The sequence below is a fragment of the Eretmochelys imbricata genome, chromosome 14 (assembly GCF_965152235.1).
Source record: "Eretmochelys imbricata isolate rEreImb1 chromosome 14, rEreImb1.hap1, whole genome shotgun sequence".
In the NCBI taxonomy this organism is placed as follows: Eukaryota; Metazoa; Chordata; order Testudines; family Cheloniidae; genus Eretmochelys; species Eretmochelys imbricata.
In genome coordinates this window covers 50,055,628-50,073,034 of record NC_135585.1, presented here as the reverse complement: position 1 = coordinate 50,073,034, position 17,407 = coordinate 50,055,628, and the positions used below count along the sequence as shown (strand labels likewise).

At 51.8% G+C, this 17,407-nt stretch overlaps 1 protein-coding gene across 1 annotated transcript; it reads right to left on the bottom strand.

Annotated features, from left to right (window-relative positions):
- Positions 1–1,139: 1,139 nt before the first annotated feature.
- Positions 1,140–14,424, bottom strand: LOC144274532 (zinc finger protein RFP-like). Its single transcript, XM_077833410.1, has 7 exons — positions 13,979–14,424; positions 9,378–9,473; positions 8,764–8,994; positions 8,426–8,448; positions 7,583–7,698; positions 4,728–4,787; positions 1,140–2,437 (listed from the first exon to the last, which is right to left on the bottom strand). Exons 1-7 carry the CDS (start codon positions 14,402–14,404, stop codon positions 1,923–1,925), a joined length of 1,467 nt encoding a protein of 488 aa, XP_077689536.1. The 5' UTR covers positions 14,405–14,424; the 3' UTR covers positions 1,140–1,922.
- Positions 14,425–17,407: the final 2,983 nt, after the last annotated feature.

The window sequence follows — 17,407 nt, the reverse complement described above, 5'->3', positions numbered from 1 at the left end:
GTTCTGCTGGGGGGAAATATGAGCCAGGGATCCATGTTTGGGTTTTGTCTGACTCTGGGGAGAGGCGTGTCAGCTCGGAGAGGAGGCACAGTGGGGCCTGCTAAGCACACAAAGCCGGACATGCTCACGTCCACAATGAGCAGCAATCCGCCCCTCTGCACAGGCTCTTTGCTGCTGGAGCTCCCCGCAAATGTTTCCCACCAACGCATTTGCCACCACAGGTCTGGATTCTGACCCGGGTTGCACCATCGCTCCTTTGACCTGAGCCGTTAGCCAGTGTTGGGGCCTTGCTAGGTTCTTCCACTGGCAGGGGGATGGATTATTGGAGTCAGGTATTTCTTTGGTGGCATCTTTATTATTTACAATGTCCGCACATTCCTGTGCCCTGAACACAGTAGAAACAAACAGCAGCCGGCAGTTTCCTTACTCAGAAATGCACGTCTGCCTTTCCAGGGGTCCCTGTCCCTGAAGCAAGTTCTGTCTCTCAGTTTCCTGCTGAGACCAGGCTCACGACTGCTTCTCCTGGCTTCCTGCCTCCCGCACACCTGCCAGCCAATCCCTCAGCCCCTGTGTTTCCAGCTAGCTCCAGGGAAACCCCTCTTGGGCCAGCTTCTCCCCAAAACCACAATTAATTAAATCTGTGTCCCTCCACCCCACACCTGCCTGTCCCCAGCCCGGCTCTTAATTCTACTCCCTGCCCAGCCCCCACCTCTGCCCCTCTGCTCCTTCTGTAGTTCCACTGGCCCTTCCCGCCCCCATCCCTTCATCCATGGTGCTGCAGGGAGGGAGTGGGGAGGAGCTTCCAGGGCTCACAGAGCTAAGAGGCCAGACGGCTGGGTAGACAGGAGTCCTCCAGGCCATAGGGGCTAGGATAACTTGGCTAGAGAAACCCATTTTTCCATGCCCAGTGGGCTGTTCCCCCTCATGTTTCAGTGTCACTGTCTGACCCAGGATCCCCAGAGTCCTCCTGGACCATAGAGAACAGTGGCAAACAGGCTGCACAATTCCTGGGGCAGTGATGAGATCGGCTTGTCTACTTAGGCACCGACCTCTAGATTTTCCGGAGGGTGCTCACCCCCCACCCTCCATCCTATGCCCCACCCCCCACTCCACCCCTTCTCACCCCCTCCCCCAGGGTGCTCCATATTCAACTGCTGTCTCCCCGTAATGGGGGGGGGGCACGATCTAAAGGGCGGGTCTCGTGCTCCTGCACCCAGCCTCGGGGCCACCGCGCTCTCCCGGCCCCATGCTACCTGCGGGGTGTGTGTGTGCTTTTTCCTCCCGCTGCATTGGCCCCTCCTCACGGCATGTTCTGCCGCTGTCCCTGGCGGGCAGGAGCCCAGGGAGGAGAAGGAAGAAGACGCCTTTTAACACCAGCCCCTCTTGCTGGGGCAGCTGCCTGAGAGAGTCCGGCTGGAAAGGCCGCTTCCACTCCCTACCTGGGCTCGGGTGCCAAACTCTGGCAGCTGAGCCCAAGTCGGGAGGAGAAATCACCTCCCCAGCCAGGCTTTCTCGGGCAGCTGCTGCGCACGGATGCAGAGCAGTGTCTCGGCGGCTAGCCTGGCATGCATTGCCCAGGCCCGCCCCACCCATCGCCTTCGGCATGCCACGAAACAGCGGATGGTGGCGGGTGGGAGGCTCTGGAGGGGATGCTGATGAGCTGATTGGCGGGGCGGCCGATGGGCGGGGGGAAAGGAGTCGTCCCCCCAGTGCGTGATCAGCATTTTTTTCTAGGGCAATGAGATCGGCTTCTCTGCCTCACTCACTGAATGCTCTCTATGGTTTGACAGTCCTGAGGCTGCACAGAGTTGAGACCCGAAGCAACCTCCAGGGTCATACAGACTGTGAGGCCAGAGAGGCTGATCTCAGGACCCACAGTGGGATATTACACACACACACACCCTGACACCCCACCCTGTGTCTCAGGGACACAGGTGGAGCTGGGATCCTGGCCCCACCCAGAGCCAGGGGAGGATTCTCTCCCCAGGGACGGAGCCCGGTGGGAAAGTGAAGATCGGGGCCTCGTCACCAGCATCGATAAATGTCACCTGCCCCTGGTCACAGTCCAGACAAACCCGGATCCTGCTGGGGGCCCGGTACCATGGCAGGGAGGTCTCAGGGGAGGTGAGAGCCCGGAACTGACCCCACCACCGCTCCACAGCCCAGATCCCCCCTTCAGGGCTGAGGCTGATCACCCCCTTCCTCCTCACAGACTCTCTGGCCACCCCCACAGCCCAGCGTTCCCCACCCCTCACCTCCACCTCCCAGCAATGTCTCCCCGAGGTGAATCCCTCACAGCCCAGCACACAGAGAGCAGTGTCAAATCTCTCAGGGTTGTGGGGAAGATCCTGCCGTGTGTATTCCCATCTCACACTCTTCCAGTCCGCAGACAGAATGAGGTCAGGCTGAGCCGTGTCTGGATCCAGAGTCACATTCGCTGTGGGGGAGAGAGAATCAGAGCGTGAGGGGCAGAGCTCGGCCCTGGGGGCAGCTGGGGCCATTTCTCACTCTCCCCAGCAGCCCTATTCTGGCTGGGACAGGCCTGGATCCTAGGGAGCTGCCTCTATCCTGGGCACCTGAGGCTGAGCAGGGATGTCACTGCACTTCCTCAGCCTGTTTCTCATCTGCTTGCAAAAACTTCAGCTCCCAGCTCCCCCTGCTGGGGCTGCTGCATTCCCAGCGGCAGAGACACAGCGAGGAAGGTATCAGAAGCTGTTATTGAGGAGGGAACAGAGGAGGCAGGTACCAGTTTAAAAACCCAGAGAGAAACTCCATCCCTTAAGGCAGCCTCCACTCCCAGGCCAGGGAACAGAGAGGAAGGTGCAGCATTGGGGAAGAAGAAAAGGAGGACTTGTGGCACCTTAGAGACTAACCAATTTATTTGAGCATAAGCTTTTGTGAGCTACAGCTCACTTCATTGAAGTGAGCTGTAGCTCACGAAAGCTTATGCTCAAATAAATTGGTTAGTCTCTAAGGTGCCATAAGTCCTCCTTTTCTTTTTGCGAATACAGACTAACACGGCTGATACTCTGAAACCTGTCATTGGGGAAGAGCCGCTTAAGACCAGAGTAGGAGGCAGCACTGGGTGAGATAGCCCCATCCCCAGCCTAGAGAGAAAGGAGGAGCTGCCAGCATCAGAGGGGGAGAATCTCCCCAATCCAGGAAGCAGGGAGCAGCCCCAATGGGAGAGCCCAGCCCTGCCCAAAGGAAAGGCCAGATGTTGGAGAAGCGCGATGGGGAGTCTCTGGGTAAAGCAGAGGGGTGTGTCAGGCCTCAGGGCAGGGAGCTCTGTTCGGGTGCTGCTCAGGGAGAGTGTTTCAGTTCAGCAGCCTGGGCTGGGCATGAACTCAGCACTCAGGTTGGTGTCAGGATTATTTGTAAAAAGAACAAGAGGACTTGTGGCATCTTAGAGACTAACAAATTTATTTAAACTGTTAAGGAAAAGTTAGCACATCTGACCCACCATTGTTTAAATGCCAGCACATCATACACCAGGAGGAGTGATCCTTAGATACTGAATCCCTGTGAAAATCCTCCTCCTTGTCTCCAGCCTGCCTTGACTCCCAGTATCTGATTTTTGTCAGTCTCTAACTCCCTGTCTCTTGGCCTTGATGTGAGGCCTCCCATCCTGATAATAAAAGTTACTGATGCATGGCTTTAGGACCATGCTGTGTAATTAACATACTGGTATAGCACGAGGAATGCACCAAGCAGGGATAGGTGGTAGATAAGACAAGGGTTTGTTTATTGGCTAAGGTTTCCGATGCACGAGGGCAACATGCTTTGCTAAAAAGTATATAACCTTTGTATAATCTGTATTCAGGGTCCCCCGCTGGCTAGCAGGGGGGCACCATGCTCGAGCGTAATAAACTTAGTGTCTTTTGGGAACTCTGCAGTTGTGGACTTTGTTTATGTGCCTCAGCCTAGATTCGAACTGTGCGTGACCTATCAGATATAATTCGCAGCATTGGTGTGCGTGTCCTATCAGGTGTAATTCGCAGCATTTGTGTGCGTGTCCTATCAGGTATAATTCGTAGCATTTGTGTACGTGTCCTACCAGATGTAATTCGTAGCATTTGTGTGCGTGTCCTACAAGGTATAATTCGCAGCAGTTGTGTGCGTGTCCTATGAGGTGTAATTCATAACAAAGCATAAGCTTTCGTGGGCTACAGCCCGCTTCATCGGACGCATGCATGAAGTGGGCTGTAGCCCACAAAAGCTTATGCTCAAATAAATTGGTTAGTCTCTAAGGTGCCACAAGTCCTCTTGTTCTTTTTGCGGATACAGACTAACACGGCTGCTACTCTGAAACCAGGATTATTTGTGTGATGTCGGCTTGGGATCCCCCCTAGGTGTTCTGGAACCTTGGTAGAAGTTTGGGGGGGGCACAAGGGCCCATTGCCTGCGGTCCTGCCCACTCCGTGGCCCTGCCCCATGACTCCTCTTCCCATCGAGGCCCTGACCCCTCGCCATGCTGGGAGCCTTGGCCGCTGTGGGGAGCCCCTGACCCTCCACCTGCCCTGGGCTGGTGTCTGGGGGGCCTGGGAGCAGCCCCCAGCCCATGTTTCCACTCCCCAGAGCGCACCACCCCAGGGCAGGTGGAGGGTGCAGGGTTCCCCAGGGCCGCCTGAGCGCCCTGGGTGACAGCTGGGCTCTGGGCCTCGGGGGAAGGGGAGCAGGGGTGGGGTCTGAGAGGGGCCAGGGCTGGAAAGAGGCTGCAGTCTCACCCTGTCTGTGTGCTCCGAGTGGTTCCTCTCTTTTTGTCTCCAGTTCAGACGGCAGAGTGTCTGCAGGGGGAAAGGAGAAGAGGGGGGAGATTTCAGGCTTTCATATTTACAACAGCGTCCCCACTCTGAACTCCTAGAACTGTGTTTTCATCGTGACAGAGAGACAGGCAGAGAGACACTCAGGTATTTAATATAAAACCATGGGTCTTGCCCAGGGTGCAGAGTGTCAGAGGCCCAGCTTTACACGGCCCACGGCCCTCTATCCCTCATCCACCCCCCTCCCTCTTCCACCCGTCCTCGCCACCCCCACCCCATTCCCAGCCCTCTCAGGACCCCGCCTTGTGCCTGCAGCTGCTGGGGAGGAGGCACCAGAAGCTCCGGTGCTGGAGGGATCCCTCACCGTGAGGGGGGGGCGGGGGGGGGGGGCTTCTCCTTCCCTACCGCCCATTTGGCCCAGACTAGCTGCGTACGGGACCAGAGCTGGGCTGGGTCCAGGTGTAACGATTGATCTTTAATTTTGGGTGCCGACCTTTAGGCACCTGGGGCCTGGTTCTCAGAGGGGCTGGTCTCCTGCGGCTCCCCCTGACTCCCCCTGCAGCTCTGGAGGCTACACGGCTCTGGGCAGCTGTCCTGCAGCTCTCCAGCTGGGAGAGGGAAACTCGGGTGCCCCAACTTAGGCCATTTTCCTGAATTTGGGACTGAGTGTTGAATGTTGTGACCAGTGGTGAGCTGGAGCCGGTTCGCACTGGTTCGCTAGAACCGGTTGTTAAATTTAGAAGCCCTTTTAGAACCGGTTGTTCTGTGAGGGAGAACCGGTTCTAAACGGGCTTCTAAATTTAACAACCGGCCCAAAGTGGCGCCTTAGGCGCCGACTCCACGGGTGCTCCAGCCCTGGAGCACCCACGGGGAAAATTTGGTGGGTGCAGAGCCCCCACCGGCAGCTCCCTGCCCCATCCCCGGCCCCAGCTCACCTCCGCTCCGCCTGCTCCCCTGAACGCGCCGCCCCGCTCTGCTTCTCCGCGTCCCCCGCCCCCCGCTTCCCGCGAATCAGCTGTTCGGTGGGAAGCCGGGGCGGGCTGAGAAGCAAGCGGCGCCTTCCCGCTCTGGCCCAGGGAGGCAGAGAGGAGGTGAGCTCGGGCGGGGGGAGGGAGCGCGAAGAGGGCCGCCTGCACCGCAGCAGGTAACCGGGGGTGGGAGGGGGGCGGGCGCAGGGGAACTGCTCCCTGCCCCAGCTCGCCTCCGCCACCCTTGGCCTGAGCAGGAAGTTGCGGCCTGCTTCTCAGCCCTCCCTGGCTTCCCACTGAACAGCTGATTCGCGGGAAGCGGGGCACGCGGAGAAGCAGAGCAGGATGGTTGGTTCAGGGGAGGAGGCGGAGCGGAGGCGAGCTGGGGCCGGGCGCAGGGCGGGGAGCTGCCGGTGGGGGCTCTGCACCCACCAAATTTTCCCCGTGGGTGCTCCAGCAGCTCCCCCTGCTCCCCCCCAGCTACGCTCCCCAGCCCTAGGAGCCAGAGGGACCTGCCGGATGCTTCCTGGGAGCTGCCCCAGGTAAGCACCGCCGGGAATCCCCACCTCGCCCCCCAGCAAGTCCCTCCGGCTCTTAGGGGTGGGGTGGGCACCCACTACGGTGGCCCACGAGACCCTCTTGCCCAGTTCTGGGCGCAGTCAGGGGACAGGGGAGAGGGGTGGATGGGGCAGGAGTCCCGGGGGGCGGGGGTGGGCAACAACCCCCTCATGGAGTGAGGAGGGAACCCGTTGTTAAGATTTTGGCAGCTCATCACTGGTTGTGACCTTTGGTAAATCATGAATTAACGTGAGACATCCTGATGCCTGGGCCCTTGCTACATCCGCTCCATTTGTCTTCTTTCCACGAGTTATTATATTAAGTATCGAGAATTGGTACAAGGGTCATTTCTTATACATAAGTTTGGACAGACCGAGACTGTGCATTTGTACTGACTGACTTGGCTTTGGCCTGGTGAGCGGTTTACTTGACATAAGGGAAACGTTGCCTTAAGTGTCCTTGTTATTAAGTGATGTGTTCATAAGTTGCTATGTGGGACAAAGAGATGTTTTGACCACACAATGTGCTTAAAGACAACAGACACCCAAAATGTACCACCCAGGAGCAGTTGGCAAAGTCCAAAAACCCCTATGTGGAGAAAAGGTCAAAGTTATCTGTGCACATCAGTGTATTGGGTGGTGATGAATGAATCAGAAAAGAGAATAACATGAAAATAGCTTGGACAGCAAAAGCCCTGCCAATTAAAAAGTTCATGCAGGTGCAGTGCATGATTTAGGCAAGACACTTACTATTCATAACACACAAAGGTGACTGAAAAAGAACTAATAAATACTGTATATAATCTGGATGTGTATAATATGTCGGACATTGTATGGAGTAGTCAGAGCATCAAAGGAGAAATGCATCATGACCGACCTTTGCCCCAGGAGAAGGTAACTGGGCAGTATTTCTTTCAGCACGTCCGTCATTTCTTACTTGAGCAGTAATTGTCATGGCAAGACATACTTTTGGAGCAAATAAGAGGTTGAATTAATCAACCTGAGAGTCTTGGACCCCAAGTGCGTGGCCTTCTCACCCAACAATTTTAAATAGAAGCATCATATAACCCATGGGAACTGAAACAACCACTCAGCCGCCCTCAGAAGAGATGGGAAGATTTCGTCCTGAAAAGATATTGCCACACATGGAGAAGGAAGCCCAGGATACTAAAAGAATGGTCAAACAAGGTAATCAAGCTGATAAACTAATTATGACCCAACTGACCAGCGCCATTCTCTTCCCACAGTCTCAGATGCTTAACCCAGTTTCCCTGCCTAAATCCCTTCTAGGTACCTTTGAACTTCCTCAGAGTCTCCAATAGCGCAAGAGTTTTCTGGAAGTAACCACGGACCTGCTCTTCCAGTTCAGGAGAAATCTCCTCTGGCTGCTGGAACTTCCCCTTCTCACACCTGGAGAGAAAAAATTTCACATGATTATGTTGCATTTAGTGACTGATTATAAGCTTTTGTTAGTGAGTCGCTGCTCTAATGGGCCTGGAGTTAGAATTCCTCGACTTCTCCCAGCCTCAGAGCAGGTGCAGCACAGGCCATGGCCATGAAATGTTCCCCTCAAAGGACCAATAAATGTTCTTCAACTCTGGCCTGGAGAGATCAGCTCTGGGGACAAAAGGGGAATTGAGTCTCCATGGCCAATTCACTCCTTGGCCTCCATGCTCTGATGGACAGGAGGTTCCCACGTGAAGTGCTGTAGAAATCGGTCCACTAGACTAAGACACCAACTCCCCTCTCTGCAGCTCATTCCACACAGGTCTCCAGACAGTCCTCAGGTGGGAAAGACTCTTGACCATGGCTGCCCTGGGCTGAATGGTAACCAGGGTCCCCAGCAGTGACAGGCCCATATTCCATCCCCACAATCCTGAAGCAGCCAGTCCCCCAGGGATGTGACATCCTTAGGAAATACTTGAGGTCAGTCTTTCCCACTGAATGGATAATTCCAGAGTGTTCTGTGTAAGGGTGAGAACCTCTGGATAAAGTTGTTCAGAGAGATTTGTATCCAGCATGTGACCTTCCCCACACATTTTGCTATAGAGCCCTGGGGAGATGTGGTGCTAACATAATCTCCAAGCTCTTTCCCAACACTGTGAAGTGTGAGGGGGAGTGAGAGAAAGCCACATACCTGCTCAAGGTGCTTCTGACATCCTAGAGGAGAGAGAGAGAAAAGAATATCAGTCCCCTCTGATACACACAGGGGATCCCAGGGAAGGGATTTAGGAAGTTTGGGGGAAGAGAGACCCTACCCTGGCCCCAGGGCCATGGATTCCCTGAATTAATGGGACTTTTCCTTCTCTCATATCTCTGTGTCTGTGTCTCTGCAAAGAACAATAGTACTTCACATGTCAGCAATGGACACGCCGAGTTACACCAAGATCTCTGACTGCTGGACCCCAGTGCTTATGATTCAGGAGCCCTCCCTTCTCTGTGTGGGGATCTGGGGTGTTTCTCACTCAGTCTCACCTGCAGGAATACACTTGCTGGCTTCTGACACTTCCCCTCCAGCTCACTGATCAGCTCACTGAGATGGGAAATCTCCTCAGAGAATATACTGACATTTTCATTCTGGATGCACACAATCTCCTCATCCAACTTGTCCAGCTGGCCCAGCAGGAGTCGCTCTTGTTCCTCCAGGAACTGCCGCAGTTGCTGAAATTCAGACACAATCTTCTGCCTCTCGGTTTGTGTCTGTATCTGTATGAAAATAGGGAAAGGGCTGGTCAGGGACACGGATGGATCCTGGGGCCCTTTAATGGAAAGCTGAGTGTGCAAGAGGAAGATCTTCTTTGAAAATTCTAAGATCATGTTAGTGCAAGAAATGACCAGACACAGTGGACAGCACCTCACAGGGACATTCAGTTCACTTGGGGAGGATTTATGTGAAAGCCACAAGGGCTAGACATTAACTCATAACTGCAATGGAAGCTTAGGGCTTGTCTACACATAGATCTAACCCAGCAATCCATGATCAGGGATGAACACACACAAGCCCACATTCATCAAGGCCACAGGGGAATCTGCCTCCAAACAGACCTCCCACGGCCAGTCCCTGCTGCTTAATAACAACAGGCACCTACCAAATACTCCCAGCTTTTCCCTCCTCCAGTCACTTTTGATTCCAGCAGCTTTTCTCTCTCTTCCCTCAGAGTCTTCAAATGGGCCTGAAGTTTTTCCTGAAGAAACAGAAAGGATTTAAGAGGTTTCATTTTGAGGGTTGAGAGGGGTGTGAACTGAGTGTTTTTGCACCCAAACCTAAGATGACTGTTGGTTCTAATTGCTTTGTGACATCAGGGCCACCAAGGAGATAAAACCTCATTAATAGAGACTGGGAGCGTGTCATATTCAGACTTGTTACCAAATCAGGGTCAGTCTCATAGAATCATAGAATCATAGAATATCAGGGCCGGAAGGGACCTCAGGAGGCCATCCAGTCCAACCCCCTGCTCAAAGCAGGATCAATCCCCAATTAAATCATCCCAGCCAGGGCTTTGTCAAGCCTGACCTTAAAAACTTCTAAGGAAGGAGATTCTACCACCTCCCTAGGTAACGTATTCCAGTGTTTCACCACCCTCCTAGTGAAAAAGTTTTTCCTAATATCCAACCTAAATCTCCCCCACTGCAACTTGAGACCATTACTCCTTGTCCTGTCCTCTTCTACCACTGAGAATAGTCTAGAACCATCCTCTTTGGAACCACCTCTCAGGTAGTTGAAAGCAGCTATCAAATCCCCCCTCATTCTTCTCTTCTGCAGACTAAACAATCCCAGTTCCCTCAGCCTCTCCTCATAAGTCATGTGTTCCAGACCCCTAATCATTTTTGTTGCCCTTCGCTGGACTCTCTCCAATTTCTCCACATCCTTCTTGTAGTGCGGGGCCCAAAACTGGACACAGTACTCCAGATGAGGCCTCACCAATGTCGAATAGAGGGGAACGATCACGTCCCTCGATCTGCTGGCTATGCCCCTACTTATACATCCCAAAATGCCATTGGCCTTCTTGGCAACAAGGGCACACTGTTGACTCATATCCAGCTTCTTGTCCACTGTCACCCCTAGGTCCTTTTCTGCAGAACTGCTGTCTAGCCTTTCGGTCCCTAGTCTGCAGCGGTGCATTGGGTTCTTCCGTCCTAAGTGCAGGACCCGGCACTTATCCTTGTTGAACCTCATCAGATTCCTTTTGGCCCAATCCTCCAATTTGTCTAGGTCCCTCTGTATCCTATCCCTGCCCTCCAGCGTATCTACCACTCCTCCTAGTTTAGTATCATCCGCAAATTTGCTGAGAGTGCAATCCACACCATCCTCCAGAACATTTATGAAGATATTGAACAAAACTGGCCCCAAGACCGACCCTTGGGGCACTCCACTTGATACCGGCTGCCAACTAGACATGGAGCCATTGATCACTACCCGTTGAGCCCGACAATCTAGCCAACTTTCTACCCACCTTATAGTGCATTCATCCAGCCCATACTTCTTTAACTTGCTGACAAGAATACTGTGGGAGACCATGTCAAAAGCTTTGCTAAAGTCAAGAAACAATACATCCACTGCTTTCCCTTCATCCACAGAACCTAATCTCATCATAAAAGGCGATTAGATTAATCAGGCATGACCTTCCCTTGGTGAATCCATGCTGACTGTTCCTGATCACTTTCCTCTCATCTAAGTGCTTCAGGATTGATTCCTTGAGGACCTGCTCCATGACTTTTCCGTGGACTGAGGTGAGACTGACTGGCCTGTAGTTCCCAGGATCCTCCTTCTTCCCTTTTTTAAAGATTGGCACTACATTAGCCTTTTTCCAGTCATCCGGGACTGCCCCCGTTCGCCACGAGTTTTCAAAGATAATGGCCAATGGCTCTGCAATCACAGCCGCCAATTCCTTTAGCACTCTCGGATGCAACGCGTCCGGCCCCATGGACTTGTGCACGTCCAGCTTTTCTAAATAGTCCCTAACCACCTCTTTCTCCACAGAGGGCTGGCCACCTACTCCCCATGCTGTGATGCCCAGAGCAGCAGTCTGGGAGCTGACCTTGTTCGTGAAGACAGAGGCAAAAAAAGCATGAAGTACATTAGCTTTTTCCACATCCTCTGTCACTAGGTTGCCTCCCTCATTCAGTAAGGGGCCCACACTTTCCTTGGCTTTCTTCTTGTTGCCAACATACCTGAAGAAACCCTTCTTGTTACTCTTAACATCTCTTGCTAGCTGCAGCTCCAGGTGTGATTTGGCCCTCCTGATTTCATTCCTACATGCCCGAGCAATATTTTTATACTCTTTTATACTCTCTTTAGTAATGAGAGAGATCTCAATTATAACCAAGCTTTACTGGTGTTTATGAATTGATCAGTGGTACAGCACATACCAGGGCACTGGAGTCACATGGGGGAGAATCAATATATCTGTTTTTGAGAAGGTTTAATGAACAAAGTGATACAAATCCCAGAAGCCACCAGGGTTTCAATATGGGCTGGGATTTCAGCCCTGCAGCCCTGGGGACTGCACTGGTTGGACAGAGCTGGTCTAAGCACCAGGGCAAAGCCCATGAGACGTCGGGAGGCCGCTCGTCTGGTTTGAAGCTGCGCGGTCCCAGTTCTGTGGAGCCCTATCCCTGTCCGGCAGGGACCCAGCACTGGACGTGGCTTTGTCTGGTGCAAAAGAAAGAGGAGGAGACTGAGGATGCAGGAGGACACCTCTGAGGTGGGGGTGGGGGTGGGGCTGGGGGTGGCACTTCCATGCACAGTGATGCAGATGGGTGGTCCACTCACAAAGGCGGTGGTGGGGCCCACACAGGGCAACTGATACTGGCGAGGATGGGCCCAGGCAGGCAGGCGTGGGGATGTCCCATGCTTTGTGGAAGCCTCGGTGACCTCCCTAATTAGACATGATGCAGATTTGTATGAAGAACGGGTTGGGGTTTGGCCCAGTGCTGTCCTGACTCCTTTCCATGGCAATGCCCCCTGGGCAGGTACCCCACTGTCCCATTGCCTGGTAAAGATCCCGGAAGCAGTGGACTCTGGGAGATTTCAAAAGGCTGCCTGGTGGGACTCATGGAACCACTCTGGCTGGGCCTTGCCCACGTACACACCAGAACAGGTCAGACTAGCACCGGTCAGCACCTCCCAGGAGTTAATTTTGCTGCTATCCAGTCTAATCCCAGTGTGACTTGGCATGGACCTGAGCTGTCTGGAGCCCTGTTGTGTGCGGACTGAAGGTGCTCGGGGTCCCACACAATGTTGAGCCCAGTGATCTCCTCTAGTGCAGGCCGGCAGCATCTGAGTTTAACCCCCCATGGAGCAGCACAGGAATTCAGAATCCCCGTGAGAAATTTAATCTCCCTGCTGGGTCTGGGGCCTTTATCAAGGTACTTTTCCCTGCTAATGGACACACTTCATCGGGGGTGGGACTGACACTAGGGTAGCAGCATGGTCTAGCAGTTAGGGCCCTGGACCTGGTCTAGGAAGACCTCAGTTCTGTTCCCATCTACCGATGACCCTGGGCAACTCTCTGCGCCTCAGGTTTCAGAGTAGCAGCCGAGTTAGTCTGTATTCGCAAAAAGAAAAGGAGGACTTGTGGCACCTTAGAGGCTAACCAATTTATTTGAGCATAAGCTTTTGTGAGCTACAGCTCACTTCATCGGATGCATACAGTGGAAAATATACTGGGGAGATTTTATATACACAGAGAACATGAAACAATGGGTATTACCATACAGACTGTAACAAGAGTGATCAGGAAAGGTGAGCTATTACCAGCAGGAGAGCTGGTGGGGGGACGGACCTTTTGTAGTGATAATCAAGGTGGGCCATTTCCAGCACTTTTCAAGAACAGTAGGAGGGGAAATAAACAAGGGGAAATAGTTTTACTTTGTGTAGTGACACATCCACTCCCAGTCTTTTTCAAGCCTAAGTTAATAGTATCCAGTTTGCAAATTAATTCCAATTCAGCAGTCTCTCGTTAGAGTCTGTTTTTGAAGTTTTTTTGTTGAAGAATTGCCACTTTTAGGTCTGTAATCGAGTGACCAAAGAGACTGAAGTGTTCTCCGACTGGTTTTTGAATGTTATAATTCTTGACGTCTGATTTGTGTCCATTTAGTCTTTTACGTAGAGACTGTCCAGTTTGGCCAATGTACATGGCAGAGGGGCATTGCTGGCACATGATGGCATATATCACATTGGTAGATGCACAGGTGAATTGGCCAAACTGGACAGTTTCTATGTAAAAGAATAAATGGACACAAATCAGATGTCAAGAATTATAACATTCAAAAACCAGTCGGAGAACACTTCAATCTCTTTGGTCACTCAATTAAACAAATCAGTAACAAGAACAGCTTGTAACTTCCCCTTCTCCAGGCTGAGGGCAACATATTCATATAGATCGGTCTGCAGTTCTTCTGAGTCAAGCTTCAATGAGCATTTCACAGCTTCCGTTGTGTTAAAAAAAAAAAGCTGGGTTTGCAAAGGATTCTGCATCTCAGAAAAGTTTCCCACATCAGGAGGTGTCTGTAAAGAGTTTTATATTTTGCCTCTGTTGCCAAACTGCCAAATTAATTATTTTGTTACAGCATCTCCCATACCATGAAGGCTTTACAGAGCTGACCTGTTCAATGTAACTTTCAGTGAAATTAGCCTGTAATTAAAATCCAAAGTTATTACCCATTAAACTTGACAGCAATTCCCTACCTTGTACTCCTGGGCAGCCTCCTCTATGGGAACCACCGTGTGAGCTCTGTGAGTCCGGGACAGATGGCAAACCAGACAGATTGAAGTTTCATCCTCTTTACAGAACAGTTTCAGAGCTTCCTGGTGTTCCCCACACACCCCATCTCCTCCTGCTCCCTTCGCTGCCTCATTTGCCTGTAAACTCAGCCGACTGGCGATTTCTACCATGTTTGCCAGCTGCCTGTTGGGCCTGAGGTTTCTCTGTTGCACAGTTTCTCTGCACTGAGGGCAGGCGGTGGCTGTGTCGGGTCCCTCCCAGCACTGGCTGATGCAGGCTAGGCAGAAATTGTGCCCACAGTTTGTAATCACTGGGTCCTTAAAATACTCCAGACAGATGGGACATGTCGCTTCCTCCTGCAGACTTTCCACGGGGTTCTCTGCAGCCATGGCTCCCTCTCGGCAGTGTAACCGGGTAAGAACTAAGAAGTTTCAATTTCCTCCTGAGTTCACACTCTGCCCCGCCTGCAGCAACAATTGGGTGTTTCCCTTCCTGGAACTGATGCACACTGTTCGCTGAATTGGAAGGAGCCCACTGGTAACAATTCAGCTGTGAGGGTTTCGTGAAAAATAGACCACTAGTGTTCTGGTCCTGCAGTCAGCCCCCTGTGCTGGTGTGGAGGGTCACCGGGGCTCCACGTGGACATCAGCATCCCCCTGTCCTGATGAGCTTGCAGGAGCAGGGTGGGTCTGTGTGTCTAAGGAGTGATAGTCAGGCTTGGTAGAATTCATTTTTTAATATAAAATTTTGACAGATGTTTATTTCTAAGCAATTTTTATGCTTATCGATTTAAACTTTCACAAGTGCACAAAAATGTGGGTTTTAAGCATTTTATTCCAATTTTTATCAATTTAAATTTTCACTGGTGGGAAATTTAGGGTGGGATCAGACAGTATTTTAAATATTTAAGGACAGTAGAGACAGATTCAAAAAGTTAAAGCTTCATAATCATTAAAATAGAGATTGTCAACATCACATGTCAAGATAGGCAAAGTAAATATTCTTTAATCAATGTCTAATAAGGTCTCATGCAGCATTGTTCTTACTGTGCCTATTGGTAAATTTTAATTATTATCACTGGAAGTATTTTGTCATGGTCTGTGTGTGTAAATCGACATTTGCAGACATCGACCGATAAAGTCTAATCCTTCCAAGTCTAGCGATATGAAATTCACAGGCCAAAACCTTGGTTACACTGGTATCAACATTTCAAAGCCTGATTCTCATGTATACTGAGGCTGGTCTGGCTCAATGTAAAGGAGCCACAGTGTCACCAACACTCATAACGGGGGAGGGACAGCTCAGTGGTTTGAGCATTAGCCTACTAAACCCCAGGTTGGGAGCTCAATCCTTGAGGGAGCCATTTAGGGATCTGGGGCAGAAATTGGGGATTGGTCCTGCTTTGAGCAGGGGGTTGGACTAGATGATCATAGATCCCTTCCAACCCTGATATTCTATGATATTTGGTGTGTTTGTTAAAGCCCCAGCTCCTGGAAGCATGTGATGAGGTGAGACTCTTGGCTTTTGTTTCCTAAACAAAGGAAGTTTTCAGTTTTCTTGGTTGCAGAGAAAAAAACTATACAAACTGTGATCTGATTGCTGGGTGTGTGCGGGGGGAGGCAGAGCCACATAAGGGCCAGGGCGGAAGCCGCATTGTTGCAGAAGATCCTCCCTTGCTTCCTAGGTCATCCTCAGCAGTGAGATATCTTCCAGGATGAACCCAGCCTGTGGAAAATGTGGGGACAGTGTTGAGTATAGGGGCTCCCTGCAGCTGTTGGCTCTCCCCAAGACACAGGACCCCAGAGAACATTACGGCCCTGGAACAATCAGTTCCCCCCCCCCCCCCCCCCCGTCCGTCCGTCCATGTGGTTATTCACCATTTCGGGGCTCTTATGTGTTATGTGCACTTGTCCTGGGACAGGCAGTTTGTGCTATTGTATGAACTGTGCTTGTCTTTAAGTTCTGCTGAATCATTGCTCTGTCTAGTGGTAACAATGCTGCCTCTGTAAAATGTTGCATTTTGGCTTCACAGATGCAACCTTGAGATCCCAACTGTTCCTGTTATTAACGGCCGAACGGCTGCACAGCCTCAGGAAGCAGCCGCGAAGAAGCAAGGACCTTCTGCATGAAGTCATGCCACAGTCCCTTACTGAGAATGAAAAAGTACAGGTGTGACGGGAAAGCGAAAAGAGGATCCACCAGGAAACTGCGGATCACCAGGAACAAAGCACGGAGCGGCTCCTAAGCATCATGGAGCACCAAGCGGACTCGATGCAGGTGCTCGTAGCACTGCATAGGGAGCAGATCTGTGCCCACCCCCACCCCTGCAGCCCTTGTCCCAAAATTCTTTCCCTTGCGCCCCCATGTCACCTCCAACCCACTTTCCCCAACATCTGGTTTCTTATCTCCACCAGCTGCCTCCATCACCTTTACCTTCACCGTCCACCCCTGCAAATTCCAACCCTTACCCACTGCACTCAACCCCCATCCCCATGCAGTTTAGCCATCCTGAAGTGCACCACACAGACAGGAAGGCTGAATATGATACCAGAACATATGCAAATCTGAGATTGTTCCGTTCCCCACCCCACGCCCTTCCCTCCTCCCACACAGTACAGATGTACCATGCCATGTGTGTTTCTCCAGCAGTTGTGTTTCTTTTCAATAAATGATTTTTTTTTGGTTTTGGAAACATTCTCTGTTGCATTAATTAAAAGCATGCATCGCCCAGAAAAGCAACAGGCCCTGCAAGTCAGTGCATCATACGTAGCAAACACAGATGCCTACTAGCACTGGAACCACTGCACTCCCGTGCAGAGCACCAGACATTACTGGCTTTCAGCATCGAATTGCTGCCTCAAGGCATCCCTAATCCTTGCGGCCCCGTGCTGTGCCTCTCTAATAGCCCTGGTCTCTGGCTGTTCAAATTCAGCTTCCCAGCGCTGAACCTCAGTGGTCCATGCCAGAGTGGAGCTTGTACCCTCCATGTTATGTTCAGCACGCGGCTATAACTGTAGCGATGTTGTCATCGGCCAGGTCCAGCTTCCCATACAGACCGCGCCAGCGGGCCTTTAAACAGCCAAAAGCACGCTCCAGTCATTCTGCACTGGCTCAACCTGTTGTTGAACCGCTCCTTGTTGCTGTCAAGGCTCCCTGTGTAGGGCTTCATGAGCCATGGCATTAAAAGGTGTTAAGGAAAAGTTAGCACACGTGACTCCATTTTGGTTTGGGGCCCACCATTGTTTAAATGCCAGCACATCATACACCAGGAGGAGTGATCCTTAGATACTGAATCCCTGTGAAAATCCTCCTCCTTGTCTCCAGCCTGCCTTGACTCCCAGTATCTGTTTTTTGTCAGTCTCTAACTCCCTATCTCTTGGCCTTTGATGTGA

What these genes read in the sequence shown, in the direction of transcription:
- LOC144274532 (XM_077833410.1), bottom strand. Translation starts at nt 14,404, where the DNA reads ATGGCTGCAGAGAACCCCGTGGAAAGTCTGCAGGAGGAAGCGACATGT. An exon ending in GTCAGAAGCACCTTGAGCAG is followed by an intron (nt 7,699 to 8,425) that starts GTATGTGGCTTT and finishes TTTTCTCTCCAG; the next exon opens with GTGTGAGAAGGGGAAGTTCC. An exon ending in ACTCGGAGCACACAGACAGG is followed by an intron (nt 2,438 to 4,727) that starts GTGAGACTGCAG and finishes TCTCCCCCACAG; the next exon opens with CGAATGTGACTCTGGATCCA.